At 44.2% G+C, this 20,378-nt stretch overlaps 1 protein-coding gene across 2 annotated transcripts in view; it reads right to left on the bottom strand.

Moving 5' to 3' along the window:
- Nucleotides 1-13,443: 13,443 nt before the first annotated feature.
- LOC149326985 (uncharacterized) overlaps nt 13,444-20,378 on the bottom strand; it is a 60,971-nt gene continuing 54,036 nt past the window's right edge. Inside the window, exon 10 of one of the 2 annotated variants that reach the window (XM_089563609.1) lies at nt 13,444-13,611. In XM_089563609.1, coding sequence (XP_089419735.1) covers nt 13,510-13,611 — 102 coding nt within the window. In that variant the 3' untranslated portion in view covers nt 13,444-13,509. Of the gene's footprint in view, nt 13,612-17,232; nt 18,296-20,378 lie in introns of those variants that run through there. The other variant, XM_089563610.1, reaches the window with a different exon arrangement.

Consider the following 20,378-nt stretch of genomic DNA (forward strand, 5'->3'; position numbering starts at 1 on the left):
CTTGCCTTCGTATAACCTCCCTTCTCAAGGCCATTAATTCTTCTCTATGGCTAAATCACTATTCCGCTTTTATTCCTTCACCCACCTTGCACTCTTGCTTTCTCTAAATGTTACAACTTTCACTGATACGCAAACACATCGCCTTTGTACGTTAACAGTCGAGAGTGATGTCCGTTTGGTTAAAGTATGTAATGTAAACAGATTTTTTTTTGCTGCAGCCTCGCCATCGCGCGGCTGCTAATGTGAAGCGGGATATATTGTGAGGTCGGAAACGTTACAGTTAAAGACACACGCACACAGAGACAGGCAGACGCCAGCTGGAAGGTACTAGCCCATTAAAACCGACATGCGCTGCTATTTCCAAGCCTTCGTCCCAGCTCCTGCAGTCGTCATGCTCGCAAAACTTTTCGCCTCCGCAGGCGAAGCCCTCTGGGTAAGTAAGGCACTGTGACGAAAATAGCAGGGCCTCAGCCGAGCGACGCGCGTGACAAGTTGTGGAACGCCGACCTCTGGCAGTAAGGCGCGCAATGCAGACGTTCAGGTCACTGATTTGGTCCACGATGACATAAGAACCAGCGTAGTGTGCCAGCACTAGAGAGTGAAGAAGAAGAGCGAGTTGGGCGAGTTGGAACCGGTTCATTATGAAAAAAAAACAGGGCAAAGAAGACTGGGACAAGAGTGAAGACGAGAAAACGTCGTCTTCACTTTTGCCGTTTTCACTGTTGTCCTCGTCTTTTTCGCGATGTGGTTTTCATAATGAACTTTCTGGTAAAAGAACCGTTTTCTCATTGGTTACAAAAGCCAGACGAATTCACTAGGAAGGTAGGTGATATCTCGATGGTGGCCGTCGTAATGAGCTTTTGGGTGGTCCTGGGATGCCATGTTACTCAGGCGGGCAAGCCAGCGAGCCTACTCAGCCAAGCCTAGACACCCCGCTATGTTAGGACGTAATCGGTGAAGAAAGACAGAATGGTGAGGAGAGTCTGGCGAGGGGAACGGAGATAAGATAGGAAGAATGGAGTGCAGCCTTGTCTTTTATGTATGGCAGCACTGAAAGCGTATGCGGTGGAAGGTTACGCAGAGTCCCAGTTCTTGTGATTCGAAGCAACATACATTAAAATATATTGGTAAGTGTTCTGTTGGTGCGCTCCGTTAAGCCGTTTGTTTATGGATGGTAAGGGGTCGAATGGCAGAAAAAAGATGCGCATAAACGGAGGAGTTCCTCGAAGACGTGGGCAGTGAACTGGCGGCCTCTGTCACCTATCACCACTCGTGCGGATCCAGGTTGCAATCTCGTAGAATTAAACGCGAAAAGAGACACGTGGTGCGTCGTAGCCGCGAGAAGGGCGGCCGTCTCAGAGCAAAGAGTGAGGTAATCCATGCAGACTATGATCCAGTGGTTCCCATTGTGCGGACTGGGAGAAGGGTCTGCCAGGTCCCCAGGTCCCCAGCAATTGGGCAATCGTGCATAATGCGCAAAATGTAGGAGCGGAGGACCTGTACGAGAACAAGAAGAATGCGAAGACCGGTGGACGAGCATAGGTCTTCTTGATAGGCGAGCAACACGCAGACATTAAGTGCTGGCCTCACGAGAGTCCTGCGCAGCCTTAAGGAATAGCTCGAGGCAATGGTCTTTGCGCTGCTCACTGCTGAAGGTGAGAGCATCAGGAAACACTCGTGATATGCAAAATATATAATGGTCAAAATTATCAGCATCACATTCTGTCGTGGCATGTGGTAACCGGGAGAGGCAGTCGGCATCGGCGAGCCGTCGAGCAGACTTATACGAGATGGGGCAATCGTATTCTTGCAGGCGGAAGGCTCAGCGAGCAAGACGATCTCATGAATCACGGCGCCTGAGCAGCCAACACAGTCCATGGTGGTCGGATATGGCTTTCAATGGCCATCCGCACAGGTAACAGCGAAACCGCTCCACGGCAAAAGTAACTGAAAGGTATTCTGCTCCGCACTGGTGTAGTTTGGTTCAGCCTTGCTTAAAATGAATCCCTGGAAGCCATTCATGCTAAGCTGGATACCTTGGCGCACCTTGAAGACAGAATTTCAGGCGTTGAGGACAAAATAGCGGCATATGAAAACACCCTTAGTCGACTTTCACTCCAGGTTGATGACCTCGAAAATAGAAGCAGAAGTTCAAACTTACATTTTTTCGGCGTTCCAGAAGCTGAGAAGGAAAATGCTGATGACCTCGAATCAAAAATCACAGAAGAAATTATTAAAGGTACCCGTACTGTCACGATCTCGGGAATCGACATAATGCATCGCCTAGGCACTAAAACCGAAAACAAAACACGACCTGCTATTCTTAAGCTTCGAAGTTTCAGGGACAAGGCGAATATAATGAAGAACTGCTCCAAGCTTAAGAATGCCAAAGTTTCTGTGGGCGAAGATTTTTATTTACGTGTACGGTACATAAGAAAAAAACTTTGGGACAGCAGCAAGGTAAATCGAGATAACGGTGAAACAGTTGCACTTCAATTTGACAAGATCAAGATCAACGATCACGTTTACATCTGGGATGGGGATAAAGAAGCCAGAGTAGCCGTGGGAAAGAAACCTACCATCCGAAGGGGAAAAAACTGAGTAAGCATGAAACGCCTCCAGCCTTAGTCATACTGAACAGAGACGCTAGAAGTGTTGTCAACAAAAGCACGGAACTTGAAGCACTGTTGCTCGAACATTCTCCTGATATTATAACAATCACCGAAACATTTCAAGTAGCGATATCTTCACTCCTGGTTATACTGTCCTGCGCAAAGATAGATGCTCCCGTGGTGGTGGCGTACCAATTTTGATGACGGAAAGCATTTTCGTCACACCTATGCAGGAAATAGTTGGCGTCGAAGCATTTTGGAGCAAAATTGTGACCGGAAAATCCTTCCTCTATTTAGGAACAATGTATCGACCTCCTAATGCTACCCACGACACCTTACACGCGATAGCAAAATATATGGAAAACCACTTCACGCATGCAACAAAAATAAACCTTACGGGAGATTTTAACCTGGCTAGCATAGCATGGGACTCCCCTGAGAATGAAATTGGTGGTACCGCTCATGCAGATGCGCTGCTTGATCTAAGTTTTAATTTCGGCCTTAGACAGCTCATTCGGGAGCCAACACGTGTTACTGCAAAAAGCAGCAGTGTTCTGGACATGGTGTTTGTGAGTGATAATAGTCCAGAGGACAGTGTTTCATGGGAAGTTGTCGACGGCATATCGGACCACAGAGCGACTAAATGTTCATTACTGTGGGGCGCACCCCCGCCCACCGAAAAACAGAGTGCACGAATTTTAGACTGGGAAAACGCTGACGATGTCAGCGTTCTAGATTACCTGGACGAATATTATTCCACTTTTTGTTCTAATGCCAATGATTCTACAGTTTCAGTAGATATATTATGGTCAACCTTTGAAAGAATCATCAAGCACTGCTAATCAAAATGTATCCCCACAAAAGATCAAGCCAGTACACTAGAAAAATCCGTGGATAACAAGAAAAATAATACATTTAAAACTGAAGACTGCAAGACTCAGAAAACTGAGAAATAAAATGTCGCTACCTGGCTACATTGTTAAAATGCGCGAACTCTCCCATGCGCTAAAGTCAGCTGCAAAAAAGGCCAAATATGAATACATGAATGTTACCTTGGGAAAATCTATCAAAGAATCTCCTTCTAAGTTCTGGCGATACCTTAATTCTAAGCCCAGTCAAATTAGTAATCCACCACCGACCGGAGCTATCGCTAAGGCTACAGCATTCAATGATTACTTTACCTCGGTTTTTACACACGAGAACGGAAAAAACCGAACCTGAAATCTTTTCCGAGCAACTCACCTAAACTGGACGATTTAATCTTAACGGAATCAGGCATTTTTTCCCTTATACTTGAAATAGATCCTAAAAAAATCTAGTGGCCCTGACAACATACCAAATGCGTTTTTCAGGCGTTACGCGGAATGGATGTCAAAGTTCTTGCTCCTAATTGTTGCAAAATCATAGCCAACAGGCGAAGTTCTGGAGAATAAGAAAATTGCTAAAGTTATTCCTATACATAAATCTGGTGACCCCAACAATGCATCAAATTACCGACCAATGTTCCCTACTTCTACGGCCTGCAAAATCCTAGAACATCTAATTCTCAAGCACATTGTATCATTTGTTGAAGAAAATAACTTAATTGCTCATAACCAGCATGGATTTAGAAAAGAATTGTCTACGACCACTTCACTGATTGAGATAGTTCACGACCTAGCGCTAGAAATGGATAAAAATTGCCAGACCGATATCATATTTTTAGACCTGTCCAAAGCGTTCCATCGAGTTTCCCATCCCAAGCCCCTCCAGAAACTTATCCATTGCCTCGGGGACAACATGATCACCAAATGGTTGAAAAGTTACCTTAGAGGCAGACAGCAATATGTACATTACAAAGAACATTCTTCGACTTGCGAGGATGTGTTGTCTGGCGTCCCACAGGGTGCCGTTCTAGCACCAATCATATTTCTTCTTTTTATCAAAGATCTGCACGATAGCACTGACGTAACAGTAAGAATGTTTGCAGACGACTGCATCATCTACAAAGAAACAACCTGCCGTCACGACCAGACAACTTTAAACAGTGCGCTTGACAATATAACACAATGGTGTCAAACATGGCAGATGGAAATTAACGTAGAAAAAACGATTTGTATGAATGTGGTGAATGAGAAAGTACCCATGAACTTCCCATATTATCTACAAGGACAGATGCTAAGGAACGTGCAAGAGTATAAATACCTAGGCATCATAATTTCATCAGACTTAAAATGGAACAAGCAGGTAATTGCTAATAAAGCAATGGCAGCTCCTTACTCGCTCAAACGCTCGCTTAGATATCCATCAGTCGATACTAAGGGCCTAGCATACACGTCACTTGTCCGCTCCATACTGGGGTATGGAATAATATGTTGGTTCCCCTTCCGCAAAAGAGAACATAATAAAACTGCAGCGTGTTCAATGGAAAGCGGTTAGATTAATTTTTAACAAGTATCGCCGTCATGACACCCCTACAGAACTATTAAGGCAAGCCAGCCTTCCTACCATACAAAATCGAGCCAGACTACTGCGCCTCAAGTTTCTTTCGCTTCTTTTTAATGGCTGCATGAAAATCGATACAAGTAAGTGATTACTGGAATCAGATACACATAGTACCAGAAGAAAACATGCTAAACATTTAACTGAATACAGATTTCACAACGACATATTCCGATACCCATTTTTCCCACAAGCGATCCAAGAGGGGAACAGTTTGGCTAGCGATGCTGTCAATTGCACATCACACGAAGCTTTTACCGCTTACATATCAAGCAATGCTGCATAGTTTAGACCGGGACGCATGCGCGCTATGTTGCTTCTTGATTTGATTGTCTTTTTGTTTGTTGATATTTGTCAAAAGATGATGCGTCTTATCATTTGCTTCGTGAATATGTACTCACTTTGTAGCTTTTTGTCTCTGTTTTCGTGATCTAAATATTTTAACCTATCATTTACTCCTCTTTATGGCCATTTTTAGCGCTTGTATAAGCGAAGATAGAATGCGAAGATAGACTGCCTCATCAGTTCAAATTGCCTATGACCGTGCCTACTTGAAGTTTGTTCCTTTCAATGTGCAATGTGTCCCTTTCCTGCAACGGCGTCAAATGTGAGGCTAGCAGTATGTTCAAATAAATAAATTAAAACTGACTGGCGTAAGCTACTACACGTTCTCGCTCAGAGCGCTTGACTAGAACCGCCCCGATGCCAACACCACTTGCGTCAGTATGGACCTCCGTCAGAGAAAACGGGTTGAAGCGCCGGAGAACAGGACGGGTCGTTCGGAGGTATTTGAGTGGGCGGAATGAGGAGTCGCACTCTGATGTCCAGTCGTAGGCGGCTTCTTTCGGCAGTAGGCGCGTGAGTGGATGGGCGACGTCAGCAAAACGATGGACACAGCGATGGAAATATGAGCACAGTGCCAAAAAATGGCGAACGTCCGTGAAATTCCGGGGTTCTCAAAATAGTGCAATGGCCACATTCTTCTCAGCATCAGGTCGACGAGGTAATCGAGCACCAATGTTTCACGCTTGCCAAATAGCATTTCTGAAAATTTAGAGCAAGGCAAGCTGGGCGTAAGGATTGCAGCGCCAGCTCCGGGCGCTCGATGGGCTTCAATTGGAATTAGAGGCCAAATATAATCATCTAAAGAGCACATGCCTATGTCACCTCAATTCAAATCTTTATTATTTCAGCAAAAGCTGCCATGTACAACCCCATCATACCCAATACACAATAATGGGAGCATACTATACAAGGTATAGGAAAGTAAATATAGAGCACAATAACGAAATACATAAAATCATTGCTGATTTGTGAACAAGTTGAATATTCATTGTAAGAACGACATTTACACACGTTAGCAATAAAACGTAGATATATGGTACACAACGAAGAAAATCTGTATAATAGGAAAGAAATAACAAACGCTAAATGCTAAAGGGACATAAATACTTCTATGACTGGTTAAGGTTGGGGCTTGCAATTTGCTCATATCTATTGAACTCTAAACGAAGCTTATGTTTCACACACTCTAGTTGGTAATCGGTGCTCAAAATGTGGAATCAGTAAGAGACAAATGCTGCTTATACAAGCCATACTTTGGTTGTTTGTAAGGATGCGACCGACGAAATAAACTAAATGAAAGTTGTTGATGATAGATGAAATGAGTGCAACTTAGAAAAGTCGTGCATATTTTTATCAGTACTATAATTTATAGAGCAAAATATTGTTCTGTAGAAGAAAAGTAGGCTGTGTTAGCTGTAATGCGCGCAATCTTTATGTTTGCAACATGTGAATCTTCCTAACGTTGCCTTTGTTTGTTGTTAACCAAACCTAACTGAGATATTAATATATGAGAAGAATACTGCCTGATATATATGAAGTTTGGCATGCACTGGAAGGATTGAGCGACAGCGCGATAAGGCTCTGGTTGTTTTACTTATGTGCAGACGCTGGCGATGTGTGAATCCCATGCTAAGGTATCGGCAAACGTCACTCCTACAACAATATCTTCTATTACAACTGAAATTTCTTCTCCACCGCAGTGAAGAGCGGTTGTCAGGTTTAAATTTTTATTTCTTGGCCGAAAAATAATTTACTTTCATTTTTTTTCTGATTAATCCTCAATCTGTTGCTTCTTGGCCAGAATACCAGTCAATTAAGAACGCCATTACACAGTGTTGCAAGACTGTTTTCAGCTGTTGAAGCTAAGAGAATGCTGCTATAATCGGCATAAATAATAAAAATAGCCTCCGAATCAATTCTTAAAACGTCGTTAATGTATATAATAAAAATAAATGGCCCTAAAATATTGCCTAGTGGTACTCACGTTACAATAGGTAGAAAAGAGGACGGTCGGTTACCAATGTGTGCGCACTGACTTCTGTCGCCGAGATATGATCGTATGAGACTTAAAGTTCTTCTTCGAATTCCGAGGAGCGATAGATTATGTAAAAGGATGTCACGGCTGAGTGAATCTAAAGCTTTGGAAAAGTCAATAAATAGACAAAGATTGAGCACCTTATTTTCAGTATTTTACAAGATCTTCTCTTTAAGAGTCAGAAAAGCATACTCTGTCGAGCGTCCCTACCAAAATCTAAATTGAGTATTATAAACAAGCCTCACATAATCAAAAAATTTAATTAACTTCAAGGACAATATTTTTTGAAACCATTTGAGAATATTGCTATACTGGGTTTTGTTCTGTGATTTTTAGCGTCAATTCTGCCTCGAACTCTGTGTATGAAAGCTACTTTTGATTTTTTAATGCCTTAGAAAATTCGGCATCCTCGACTGTCAAATTATAAATGAGGTGAAAACAAGAACAATGAAGTGTAAGACATACTTTACTAGCTTCATTTGGAAATTATTGATATGAAGAGCTTTATGCATGAATGTTGTTGATTTGTGCCTCGGTTGAAGGGTGATAAACAAAGCTGTTCATAGGACTATGACTTGCAGGTGGGGACATTTGATTACGCCGATAGGAATGCGCACGGCGAGGGTCACAGTACAAGGGCAAACCTTGCCTGCAAAGTTTGTTGTCCTCGTTGATTGCTCTCGTGATTTTCTGCTGGGTATGGACTTCTAACGGACAACGGAGCCATCACCGACCTGCAGTCTCAGTCCGTCCAGTTTTCCACAGAGAATGCCATTGGCACCACAGATGCCCTTCCGTCGGCGCTCCATATTCTTGACGAGCAAGTGACCGCGCCTCCCCGCTCCAGTATATGCGTGACTATCGGTTCGCATACCATTCGAGACACTGAAGGTATAGTCGAGAGTAAACAACTTTTGCTTCTCGACCGCGGTATTGCAGTACGGTATTGCAGTGCGGTATTGCTGTAGGCCTGTCCTGTCCTAATCTTTCTTTGCCCTGTTTCAACGCTACGATTGTTAGTTCAGATTGCAGTAGCTCGGGCGGTAGTGTTTCTACAAGACGGCAAAGTTCATGTACTCCTCACTAATTTCAGCAATGATCACCAGCACCTGAACAAGGGGACGACTGTCACTTACATAGATGCCGTCACTGATACCAAGTGCGCACAAAGCCTGACTCGTGTTTCACGACCAGACCCAGGGGACACAGCCGACCTCAAGTACGACATTAATCAGACATTGCCGCAACAACAACAAGGCATGCTGCGCGACCTGCTCAATCGCTACAGACACACAGTTGTGTCGTCTCTGCGCGTCGGCAAGACACACCTTGCTACACATCGCATTATTACAGACGACACTGCGCAACCACTGCAACAGTCACCCTACCGTGTTTCCTCTAGAGAACACGCCGTCATCAGCACGCAAGTAAAGTAAATGCTTGATAACGACGTCACTCGACCGTCTCGGAGCCCCTGGGCCGCACCTGTCGTGCTCGTAAAGAAAAAGGACGGAACATTGCGGTTCTGCGTTGATTACCGGCGACTGAATAACATCACTAAAAAGGTTGTTTACCCTTTGCCCAGAATCGACGACGCTTTGGATCGTTTATGCAACGCCAAGTATTTCTCCTCCACGGATTTAAAGTCTGGGTACTGGCAAATAGAGGTAGACGAGAGGGACCGCGAGAAGACGGCATTCATCACACCAGACGGGTTGTACGAGTTTCAGGTCATGCCGTTTGGTCTTTGCTCCGCCACAGCGACCTTTCAGAGGCTTATGGACACAGTACTCGTGGACCTGAAATGGTCCACTTGCCTCGTATACCTGGAAGATGGGATCGTATTCGCCGCAACTTTTGACGAGCACCTTCGTCGCCTCGATGCGGTGCTGCAGGCCATAAAATCCTCTGGACTAACTCTAAAAGCCGAGAAGTGTCACTTCGGTTACGAGGAGTTGAAGTTTTTGGGCCACCTCGTGAACCAAGAAGGGGTCCTTCCGGATCCTGAAAAAACCGTCGCCATCGCGAATTTCCCGCCGCCACGCGATCAGAAAGAAGTTCAGCGCTTCCTTGGACTATGTGCGTATGACCGCCGCTTTGTGAAAAACTTCTCTAAAATCGCTGCGCCCCTTACTTACCTGACCAAGGCCAATGTCCAGTTCCAGTTGGAAGCGCCGCAACAACCGGCGTTCCTAGAGCTTCAACGCCGCTTACAGTCACCACCCATTCTGGCGCACTTTGAATATGCTGACACTGAGGTACACACCGACACCAACAATGTTTGTTTGGGTGCAGTCCTAGTTCAGGTCCAGAAAACCCAACATCGTGCAATTGCCTACGCAAGTCGTGCACTGTCTAAGGCCGAGGCAAACTACTCTGCCACCGAAAAAGAATGCCTCGCCATCGTGTGGGCAATTTCCAAGTTTCGACCACACCTTTACGGTCGAACTTTCAAAGTAGTGACAGGCCATCACGCACTTTGTCGGCTGGCCAACATAAAGGATCCTTCAGGGCGCCTTGCACGATGGAGTCTCCGACTTCAGGAATACGACATTTCTGTCACTTACAAATCCGGCCACAAACACTTGGACGCCGACTGCGTTTCCCGTGCTCCTGCACAACCAGCTCCTGACGACCCTGCGGACGACGGCGCCTTTGTGACCGCCCTAAACTGGACCGACTTTGCTGACCAGCAAACGCGCCGACCCGGATCTTCGAGACGTCATTGATTATCTTGAAGGTGCCAGTGGCAGACTACCTCCCGCCTTCCGGCGCGCTTGATCTTCCCTCTGCCTGCGTGACGGCGTACTCTTCAGAAAGAACTTTTCTTCTAACAGTTGCGAGTACTTGCTCGTCGTTACCGAGAACCTACGCGTCCAAATTTTGAATGCCTGCCACGACGAACCTGCTTCCGGCCACCTTGGCGTCACTAGAACGCAAGCCAAGATTCGCACAAAATACTACTGGCCTCGCCTTGGAGATCACTTTACGCATTACGTTCGCGCTTGCCGTGGCTGTCAGCGCCGCAAGATTCCTCCTGCCAAGCCCGCCGGCTTCTTCAAGCCCATTTACCCGCCGTCCCAACCATTCCAACAATTCAGGATGGACTTGCTCTGCCCGTTCCCCATATCAAACTCCGGAAAGCGGTGGATAATATTCGCCACAGACTATCTCACGCGTTACGCGGAGACAGCCGCTCTTTCGAGCTGAACCGCTATCGATGTGGCCAAATTTTTTGTGCTTCAGATCGTCCTGCGCCAAGCCGCACCACGGGTTCTCATTACTGCTGAGCTCATGCAGCATATCCTTGCTTTCAGCCACACGAGCCACCGCAGGTCGACCTCATACCACCCCCAGACGAACGGCCTCACCGAACGTCTGAACAAGACTCTCGCGGATATGCTTTCGATGTACGTGGACGTGGAGCACAAAACGTGGGATGAAGTCCTGCCTTATGTCGCGTTCGCCTATAATACCGCCATCCAGGAAACAACCAACATGACACCGTTCAGCCTCGTCTATAGACTACAGGTGACAACAACACACGTGACAATATCAATAGCTTCATGCTCGATAAGAAGAAGCGCTTAAAGAAAACAAGTCCCTGGATATATGGGCACATTATTCACTTAAAACGGAGGCTTAAGCGGGTGAAAAAAATAAGAACGCTAGTTCTAGTCAGTTAACTATTTTAGCAGAAGAATTTTCTTCTAACATTAAATTAGCAAACAAACTTTACTTTAGAGAGAAGAATTTTCCAGAATTTATACGAAATGATCCCCGTAAATTTTGGAATCACATTCGAACTTTGCGCAAGCAAATAAATCAAATGACAGTGCATAACACCATGATTAGGTGTCCTTGTTCAATTGCTACGCATTTAAATACTTGCCTTCATTCTGTATTTTCTGAAGAAATTGGCAATGAATATGTTTTTGACTTTCCATATGAACAATCAATCACAGTATCCTACGAAGGTCTTGTTGAATCCCTACTCCGGCTAGATGCCAAAAGTTGGCAAGGTCCAGATGACACACCCAACGCCTCCTTACGCCGTAATGCTGAATCATTAGCTCATTCCTTTTAAAAAAATTCTGTTTATCCTTATCGTCTTTTTCCTTGCCTCCCGACTGGCTAACAGCCACAGTTCTGCCTGTGCATAAAAATGGAGACCGCACCTGTATAAACATTTACTGCCCGATTTCTGTGACGAGTAATTGAAAATAAAATAAATAAAGTTAGATGGCGCTGCCTTGCTCAGCAGAGCCCTGGTGGCGCACTCTACACAAAGCTACTGATGACAGTGTATATCTGATCAGCTTGGTATTTTGATAAGGTTTCAGAAGTAATTGTGTTGAAATTTAGATGCGTTCGTTTAGTGAGGTTCTTTTCCAGCTTCTTATAGTTGCGGGTGTTTTACACGGCAGACACCTTCCCATCCTAGTCGCCCGTGTGCAACCCTGCGGTAGCTGTCGCTTCTCTTAAGCAGTTATTACGGCGGCAGTATCTTAGTGATGATATTTTAATGCATTCATTTCAACCAGTGCAAGTGGTTTTCCTGTCGCCCTTGCATGAAGTCCAGTTGAAAGAAGTTTTTCTTGCACTATTGCGTCCATTAGTGTGATACTGTCCTTAGGTGCTTTCATGACTTTGTACAGACAGTGTGTTCACGTGCAGGAAGCCCTGTGTGACCAGATTCTAAAATAATGGGACTGTCAGTCGTGAGCCAGTTTGAGTCAAGGTATTCATTATACGCTGGAAGGTACACACCCTGTCAAACGTATACTAGCTAAAGGGCTTCGGTTCTGAGCTGTTTAGAGGGGGTCGCTAGCACATCTAGCTGCCAAAAGTTTTGGAGCTGAGGACGCATAACGAGAGATATAGCTGGCCTCAGAAGCCGTATAGTTGGCCGTATAATTTTGACACTAGTGCGCATACAGATATTTTCGTCTACTGTGGCATCGCAGTCGGGGAGGTCAGAAAAAGGATGAGATACACGACACTGCGCGAATTTGAGACCAAAGAAAAGGTACGCTGTGTCCGCTCCAGAAATATTAGGCTGTTTTAACACAAAAGGTAGAAAGTACTCAAGCTGACTGAACACGCCGCTCAAGGTAAAATAAAACAGGCGAACAGTAAGCCATGGTTAAGCGCAAGTAAAAGCTGAATGCTGTGTCATACAAGCATATGAAGCATTTATGCGAAGACGAGATTCTTGTCTTGCCGGAATAAGAGAAAGAGCCGGTGGCAGCAGCGCGTTAAGCTGCGAAAGTAGATAAGACCACGGGAGTGGCCCAGGTCGAAAAGCAGATGTGGCCTATATGGCACGACAAATGTCGTAAGGCAAAAACCTCTCCCATATCTCTCAAACTAACCCTCTCCTGTGCCAGCTGCAGCAATCTTATCAGCGCAATCTTCTTAATCGCATCCGGCCAACCAAACTTTCGGGCCACTCCCTGCTACTCTTACCTTCTGTTAGTATCCTGTCCGTTACCCTTACGGCCATCCATTATCTTGTCTTCGCATTAAGTTCCCTGCCCGAGGCCATTCATTGTTCCTGATTTCGACTAGGATATCATTAACCCACGTTTGTTCCCTGACCCACTCCGCCGTCTACCCACCTCTTAACGCTACACATCGTTTTCCTTTCCATATCCGTCCTACGATGTGAGCCGACAGTTTATGAATGCATTTGAAGAGAACACCTCCACACGGCGATGATATGGAGTAATTTTTTGTGCTTGTGTGCTTGTATGTGTGCAATGAAATCGAAATAAGTCAGCATTTGAGACAGCATCACGTAACGGTGCTGACGATCCTACGTCCAGGAGCTGAAATGACATTGGGTGGACAAAAAAAAAGCAGTGCTTGTGGAAAATTCAGAGTCGAGATAGGCCTTGACTAGGCTTTGTAACAAGCAGAGATGGCTTTGCGTGTGCAAGGTATTTATTCGAATATTTGTTTGCATCTGTAGTGCGCTGAAGGCGAGGATGCTGCCCCGTATTGAAGAGTTCAAATTGTATTTTCAATGCCACTTTATTCAGAGCGAATAATCTTGGCTCCCTTACAGTGAGGTTCTCGATTGCACTTCCCACGGCAGCACCATCCGAGTCGCTGTGGTTCAGCCCGATCGAAGAGCTGTGGGACCAACGCCAAATATACAGTTACGTAATGTTCTCATGTTGCCAAAAATAGCAAAAGTCATTATTTATTTCTGGTATTACTTGATTGCTAAAGAAGAGCACCGATTATATTATACTGATGGTCCGCTGGAAGAGTATGTATTTTGCAGAAATATGCATTTTTATTGACATGGATATAAAAGGAGATTGTGTGATTGTGCTCCCGGCTACTCCTTTTCACATAATGATAGTAAAACACCTGAACTGGCAACATAACGTTCAACACAGTAAAGCAACAACAAACGCAATTTCCAGTAGAACTAATACAATGAATACGCCAGATATCCAACAACATAAAATATAAAATCATACTATACGCACTGTTATTACCTCATGATATAAAATGTGGATATACTATAAGCAGGGATAAGTTCTAAACAGGGTAAGCGCTATAAAACCCCCAAGTACAATAAACGAAAGAGAAACAATGAGCAGCAGCAAAAAAATTCAGGGGGCACTTTGACTGTCTAAAGTGGGTAGAGGCGGAAGCGTTTTCAGCACCACCTTCGCTGTTTCTGTGGCACTGGTGGCGTCACATATAATTGAGTACTAATTATTAAGTGATGAAAAATCACTAATTAATGGTTAATGACAGATTAATGCCTGAATACTAATTAGCTGCTAATTAATGACGCTTAAGCTTCGCCTTTAGGCGCCACCACCCGCTCGGCGCGGTGCCTTGCCCTTTGAACGCAACGCTTTTTGAGGAAAGGAAATTACGCAGTAACTGTCTCACAAAATTCAGGGGGGCACTTTTTTGACCTAAAGTGTGGTCACTGATGTGTGGTTAAGATGTTAAGCTTCGCCCCTAAGAGTGGAACGCGACAGGGTCTTGCAACGCTGCCAAGGAGTCCATAGAACGCCATCGCCCATTCGGTTCTACGCCTCGCTCGTCGGTAAATTGGTTTTTGAGGAAAGGAAATGTATCTGTCTCTCATTTGTCGGTGGACACCTAAACCTCGCCGGAAGGGAATGGAGGAGGATGAGAGTGAGTGAAGACACCGTATTCACTAGACGCGCCTTTGTTCATTCCAAACCATCGAGCTGACATGGCGGAGTGGATAGCATGCTCGTCTCTCACGCCGAAGACCGGGGTTCGATTCCTGAGCTCAACCAATTTCTTAATCGGTTTTATTTATTTATATGGCCTGACTAGTAAAGATAATTAGGCTAATTGGATATAAGCAATTAGCTAAGCTCAGTCCCACTTACTTGGAGCATAAATTGGTTGCATGGTTACTAGCCAAAGTACAATTGGCCCCATTTGAAATTCGCGCACTGTGACGTCACGACTGTTTCCACCAATTGAAAAGCGTGACATTTTCTGTCGACAACTGCTGCTTACAACGATGAGACATTAAAGGCTTCCGCCTTAATAACAATATCACATTTATCAGCGATACGATAGAAACGCACATAATCATTGCTTGGACTCTGCAGAGCATGTGCCGACGCGCACGATCTCAGAATTTAGACAAGCAATATCTAGTTCCTCCCCATGAAGCCACTGTCCTCGACAAAATATATCACCGCTATGATCACCCGTTTCTTTCGCACATGTGCCGGCTATGAATCACGCTTGTTGAGATAAAATGATTACTTCGCGATCATAGCGACGACATCGCCAAAAAGCAGAAAACTTTTCAGAGAAGTTTGTTAGTTGTGTAACACTACTACTATCAGCTATCTGCTATGTTACTACTATTTCACTACTATCTGCTAATTACACTTATACTTCAGCCATACAGAATGAAATTTGTAAAGAGCTGACACTGGGCGAAATATTCCCTCAGGAAATATGTAACCGATTAGCATATACGTATCCCCTTTGTTTTTGACGTCGCCAGCGTTAGCGCACGTGGGCATGCGCGCGCGCGGGAGGCGCGGGTGCGTAGGCGCGCGGGCGAGCGGCGACAGAGCATACGGGTTAAGGCCGTTGTACGATCGTTTTTGGGCGGATCCGCCAGTGAGCGAAACGCTCGCTTTCGGCCTTCGCTCGGGCGTGGGGCGGAATGGGTGTTGTAAGATCATTTTGGAGCTGGCGGACGAGGCGGATGGTTTAAAGCGTTCCGATTGGCGCACGCGGCATTGCCGTCTGTCCAATAGCATGCTCCTGTTGGCAACCCAGACGGCGCGAAAACGTGGTCTTTTTTTGCTCCTCGGCGACCGGCACTTAGGCTGAACTTAGGCGGCACTTAGGCTGAGCCATGGCGTGGTTTTTGAAGTTCTTGCTCTTGTACGCGGCTCTCGTCAGCTACCAGATGAGTAGCTCGGCTGTAGAGGTTTTGACTGCTTACATGGGCAACACAAACAGGGTGAACTGGCCATTAGTCGCGCAGTTCGTCGCTGCCGACGCAGTCATTCAGCAGCAGCGTAAGCGTAGGCGCAAGCCTATACGACGTTGCGTAGGGTTCTCTGTGCTGCTGAATGATAGCAGTGATGTCGGGTGAATATATATGACTGTTATTATTTTCAACTGGTAACCGTCTGTGCAATCAAACACATGCTTTTAGTGAGTTTCCATTGTTTGCAGAAGCAAACCGACATCCTGAGTGGAGTACTTTAACACAGACATTGGCTGCCTACCTACAACATAACTGCAAGTAAAAAAATAATGGTGCATTTCATGACAATGGTTTGCTGGATTTGAGGATGGTGACCTTGTGGAACACATCAAACATCTGAACAAGATGAAATTGCTGTGACTGAAATTTTATGATTCTGGTTCACATACCGCGTACCTCATGTATAGTAGGATAAAACTTAAAACAGCAGTTGTTAGCACTCGGTCATGGCCCGAGGCATCCTGTATTACTCCACTAACCAATAACAGTAAACAAAATAAGTTGTTCGATGTTTGACTTTATTAATCTATCCAGGTATCAGAATTCTAGAGCTTATAATTTTTTCTTGTAATAAGCTTCTTATGGTAGTATACAATAAAAGTTTTAACAGCGGACTACTTTTTTTGGCGCGGAAGAATTCTGTGCGGCGGTCCAGATGGCAGAGCTTCACTGCAGACTTAAATTGAATGTGACTATAGTGTTCGGTGATAACATGTTCTGACAGCCAAAAACCAAAACTGAACATTGGTTGTTGGCTGAGCTTAGATGCCAATTCAATGCAAACAAAAATATTTGTTGTAGGAATAGATACGCATAGTTAACATGAAACAAAAAGGGTCAACCCGCAACAAACACCTCACTGATACTACCAACTGTCCAAAGCGATATCACGAACAGTGTATGCTGGACTGTCCTACAAAAGAGGTGACGTATAGCAGATGCCTCTGTGTGCTCTTAGATAAAAGGGAATAGTACCGAGGCTTAGTCCATGCTACTGCTTCTGACGTCAAGGTGACCTTGACAAGATTGGTTGTTGCATCTGTAGAGAGGGCATCTGCTGCTGCTGCTGCTGCTGATGTGGACTGCTTGTTCACAGCCTTTAACAATGCTCAGTCATAGCACGTTAAAGAACCCCAGGTGGTCGAAATTTCCGGAGCCCTCCACTACGGCGTCTCTCATAGCCTTAGTCGCTTTGGGACGTTAAACCCCATAAACCAAACCAGATCATTTTTGCCCAGCTTGGTTCTTCAGCTGTGGGAAATCCAGCATCCCCTGTATATTATTCTTCTTGTGTCCATGTTCACTCCCTCCGCACTTCAACTCTATCCACATCATAGTATGTGTGGTCAAATGACATCAAACACGCCACTGTCTCTCATTAAAGAAAAGGTTTATGTGTATGTGTGTATTATGCATGCATGAAAAAATCAGCATATTTTAGCATGTTACCATCAGATATGAATGCATCTATACATGAGGAAATTACAATGTTCCCAACCTTTACTAATATGGAAGATCAGGGTTAACTGCAGGTGTTTACAATATCACAGAAAAATGACGACGCAATAATACTGATTTCTTTTCTGATTTTTTTTCGTCATGTTTTTCACACCATTACGGAAATCGAAATAGAAATACCACTCAGTGGCTTCAAAGCGGATATGGTGCGCATCACTGCACTAAAGTGCACGCTTTTGTTCTGCAGTGACAGTGGGCAGGCCGCTTCCTTTTACCAGTGCTTCCTGAGGTGACATTGCAGTGAACATTGTGCAAACCAGTATGCAGCATAGTAAACAAGTGTGGAAAGTTCTGTTGAGAGCCAATCAATGTTGACATGCACAGAAACAAGGTGGCGTATTGTGCGTATGACCACAAAGCATTCTTAACTGTCCCATGAATTTAAAACAAAGTGGTTGCTCCGTATTTCAGAAAAGTATACATGTGCCATCCTCATTAATCCATACATAATTAGATAAGAGAGTAAGTACACTGGCCTAGAGGTTAAAGAAATGCAAAAATCGATTTGGAAAGTTTACATAGCAAATATTGGCGGAGACTAGGATAGAATGCTTTGTATAGTCAAGGGAACGGGAACTGCTTCATATTTTGCAGTTACCTCGAACAAACACAATCATATGAAGCAGAATGCGAAAAAGTTAATTTTCAGAAATAAGAGCTATGATGTCTCAGGACAGAATGAATTGAAAAATAAGCCATTGAAGTATGTGTGGGCCATAGATGCTTAAGTTCTCCAGTAAAGCTCTACAGCAATCTTGAAGGTACGTCCTTTCTGATCTGTAAAAAATAATATGAGAAATTTTAAGGGCAACTCTGATTCCCAAAGCAGCAAGCAAAAGAGAGAATCTGTATTTGTTAATCGATATCCGCACCACTTGTTATATATAGAATAATGTCGTACTAGTTACTAATTACCAATTTCTTAGCAAAATATCCTTATTCCACTGCCAGTCTGGGTTGCAAGGAAACGAATTAACTGAGCCATCAGAAGTCATAAGGAAGTTGGAAAAAAACCAAATTGAAGTCAGGCCAAAGGATGACGAAGAAAAACAGAAAGGCAGTGATGACTTTTGTCTTTTATTGCTATCTCTTTGCTGCAATCTGATGATGAGAGCTTTTAAGCTGAACCAATTGCCCAGTTAATACTATCCTTAGTACATGTGACTATATACAAGTTACATGCATAAGCATACACATGTAGAATTCTCACTGAGCCACATCATGAAGTCAGTGTGTTGCTCAGCTGAGCAGAACAGACAAGCACAAAGAGAAGCCTGGTCAACAACACGTGGGTGCACTAATGCATGTTTAGCTTTGCAGTGAGCGAATGTAGGTAGCTAGAGCTAGCTTGTGCAAAGTTAGCCCAAATGCTACTATTGTGTAAATCTGCCCCGATATAGTTTGAAATAAATTATGAAGAAAGTTCTCAATGAACACGTTATGCATAAGAGAGCATTGTACTGGTTTGCCGAGGTGACCGAGTGACTGAGCACTATATCAGATCTATTTGTTTTCATATTTATCACACCTCAGTGGTCCTAAATGACGTTAATTTAGTAGCGAGCTTTAAAATGGTGTGCCAGGTAGGAGCTCAGTGAGTTCGTAATTTATAGCATGATTTCTGTAGTAACCACTTCGAAGGACAGTAAGATACACAGCCTTGTGGGATGCAAGACCGTTACAGCCTTCTGTGGCACAAACAAAAACGAATCTTGAAATTCAGTGGCATATGAGCTAAATGAGGCACAAGAGTGTTAGTGCACCTAGTGCACGAGAGACTACAAGTTGGGTCTGATTAGTTGGGGACGTGTTGGTAAGGAGCAAAAAAAACCTGCATAAGATGAAGACATTCAAATATGCACTTTTAGTGCTGTCAAACTGGACCTTCAAAAATGGCGTGAGAAAATAAAACAAGCGGCTCAGGACTGAACTAATTCAAGGATTCTAGTTAAATTAGATTTGTGCCATGTGCCATTAGAATACCCAAGTTGATGACACACAGGGGAATTGAATGCAAGTAACTTGGAAGACGGTGATACTAACAACACGTCATGGTGTAAATATCCTAGGTTGTGGGTGGGTGTATGAGGATTATTAGGTATTTGAACCAGTATACAGTGAATATACCTTTATCGGAAGGCCTTATAAGTTGGCAAAATGTAATGCTGACAATAAAAAACAATATTACTGCATTCTTAGTAACATTAGCAAACAGGACAATCCAGGGCATGCTAGTTGTTGTTTTGAACAACTGAAATGCTGGTATTGATTGCAATATGGCACACCCCATATGGCTGTCAGTGAAGGCATATGACAAAACACTGAAGGGACGGTAATAATGCAAGTAATGAAAAGCTGAGGCCCAAAGGAGTGCCTTGGCGGACGTCCGAGATTGCAGGAAAAGGCAAGATACATAAGAATTGGCCAGGGAAATCTGCCGAAGGCTGGCTGTTTAAGCTTGGATCCAGTTTAGAGCTATTGGATGCAGGTTAAAAGCACGAGAAAACCAGCCTCACATAAATAGGGGAATTGCATGCTTTTTCAAAGCAAAGAACAAAAGCATCATAGGGGGATGTTGCAGTCAAGGTGCATGTCATGAAGAACAAGAAAAAGTTGGCTATTGCAGAAATGTCTTCTAAAAGCTTGCCGATTTGAATCAAACAACTTAATGGGCCAAAACAATCTAGCAGGGTCAAGAGTATGAAATGTGTTTGGTGATTTGCAGCACATGCCAATAACACAAATAGGGCCATATAGTGCTGGGTGATGAAGGATTAAAAACAGAGGGGCCAGGCTATAATAAGGCAGGAAGCTATCTGTAGAGCATGCACTAGATATGCCTATACAACCTACTTCCTCT

Source organism: Amblyomma mixtum, chromosome 10 (assembly GCF_055824585.1).
Source record: "Amblyomma mixtum isolate Tamu chromosome 10, ASM5582458v1, whole genome shotgun sequence".
Classification (NCBI taxonomy): Eukaryota; Metazoa; Arthropoda; class Arachnida; order Ixodida; family Ixodidae; genus Amblyomma; species Amblyomma mixtum.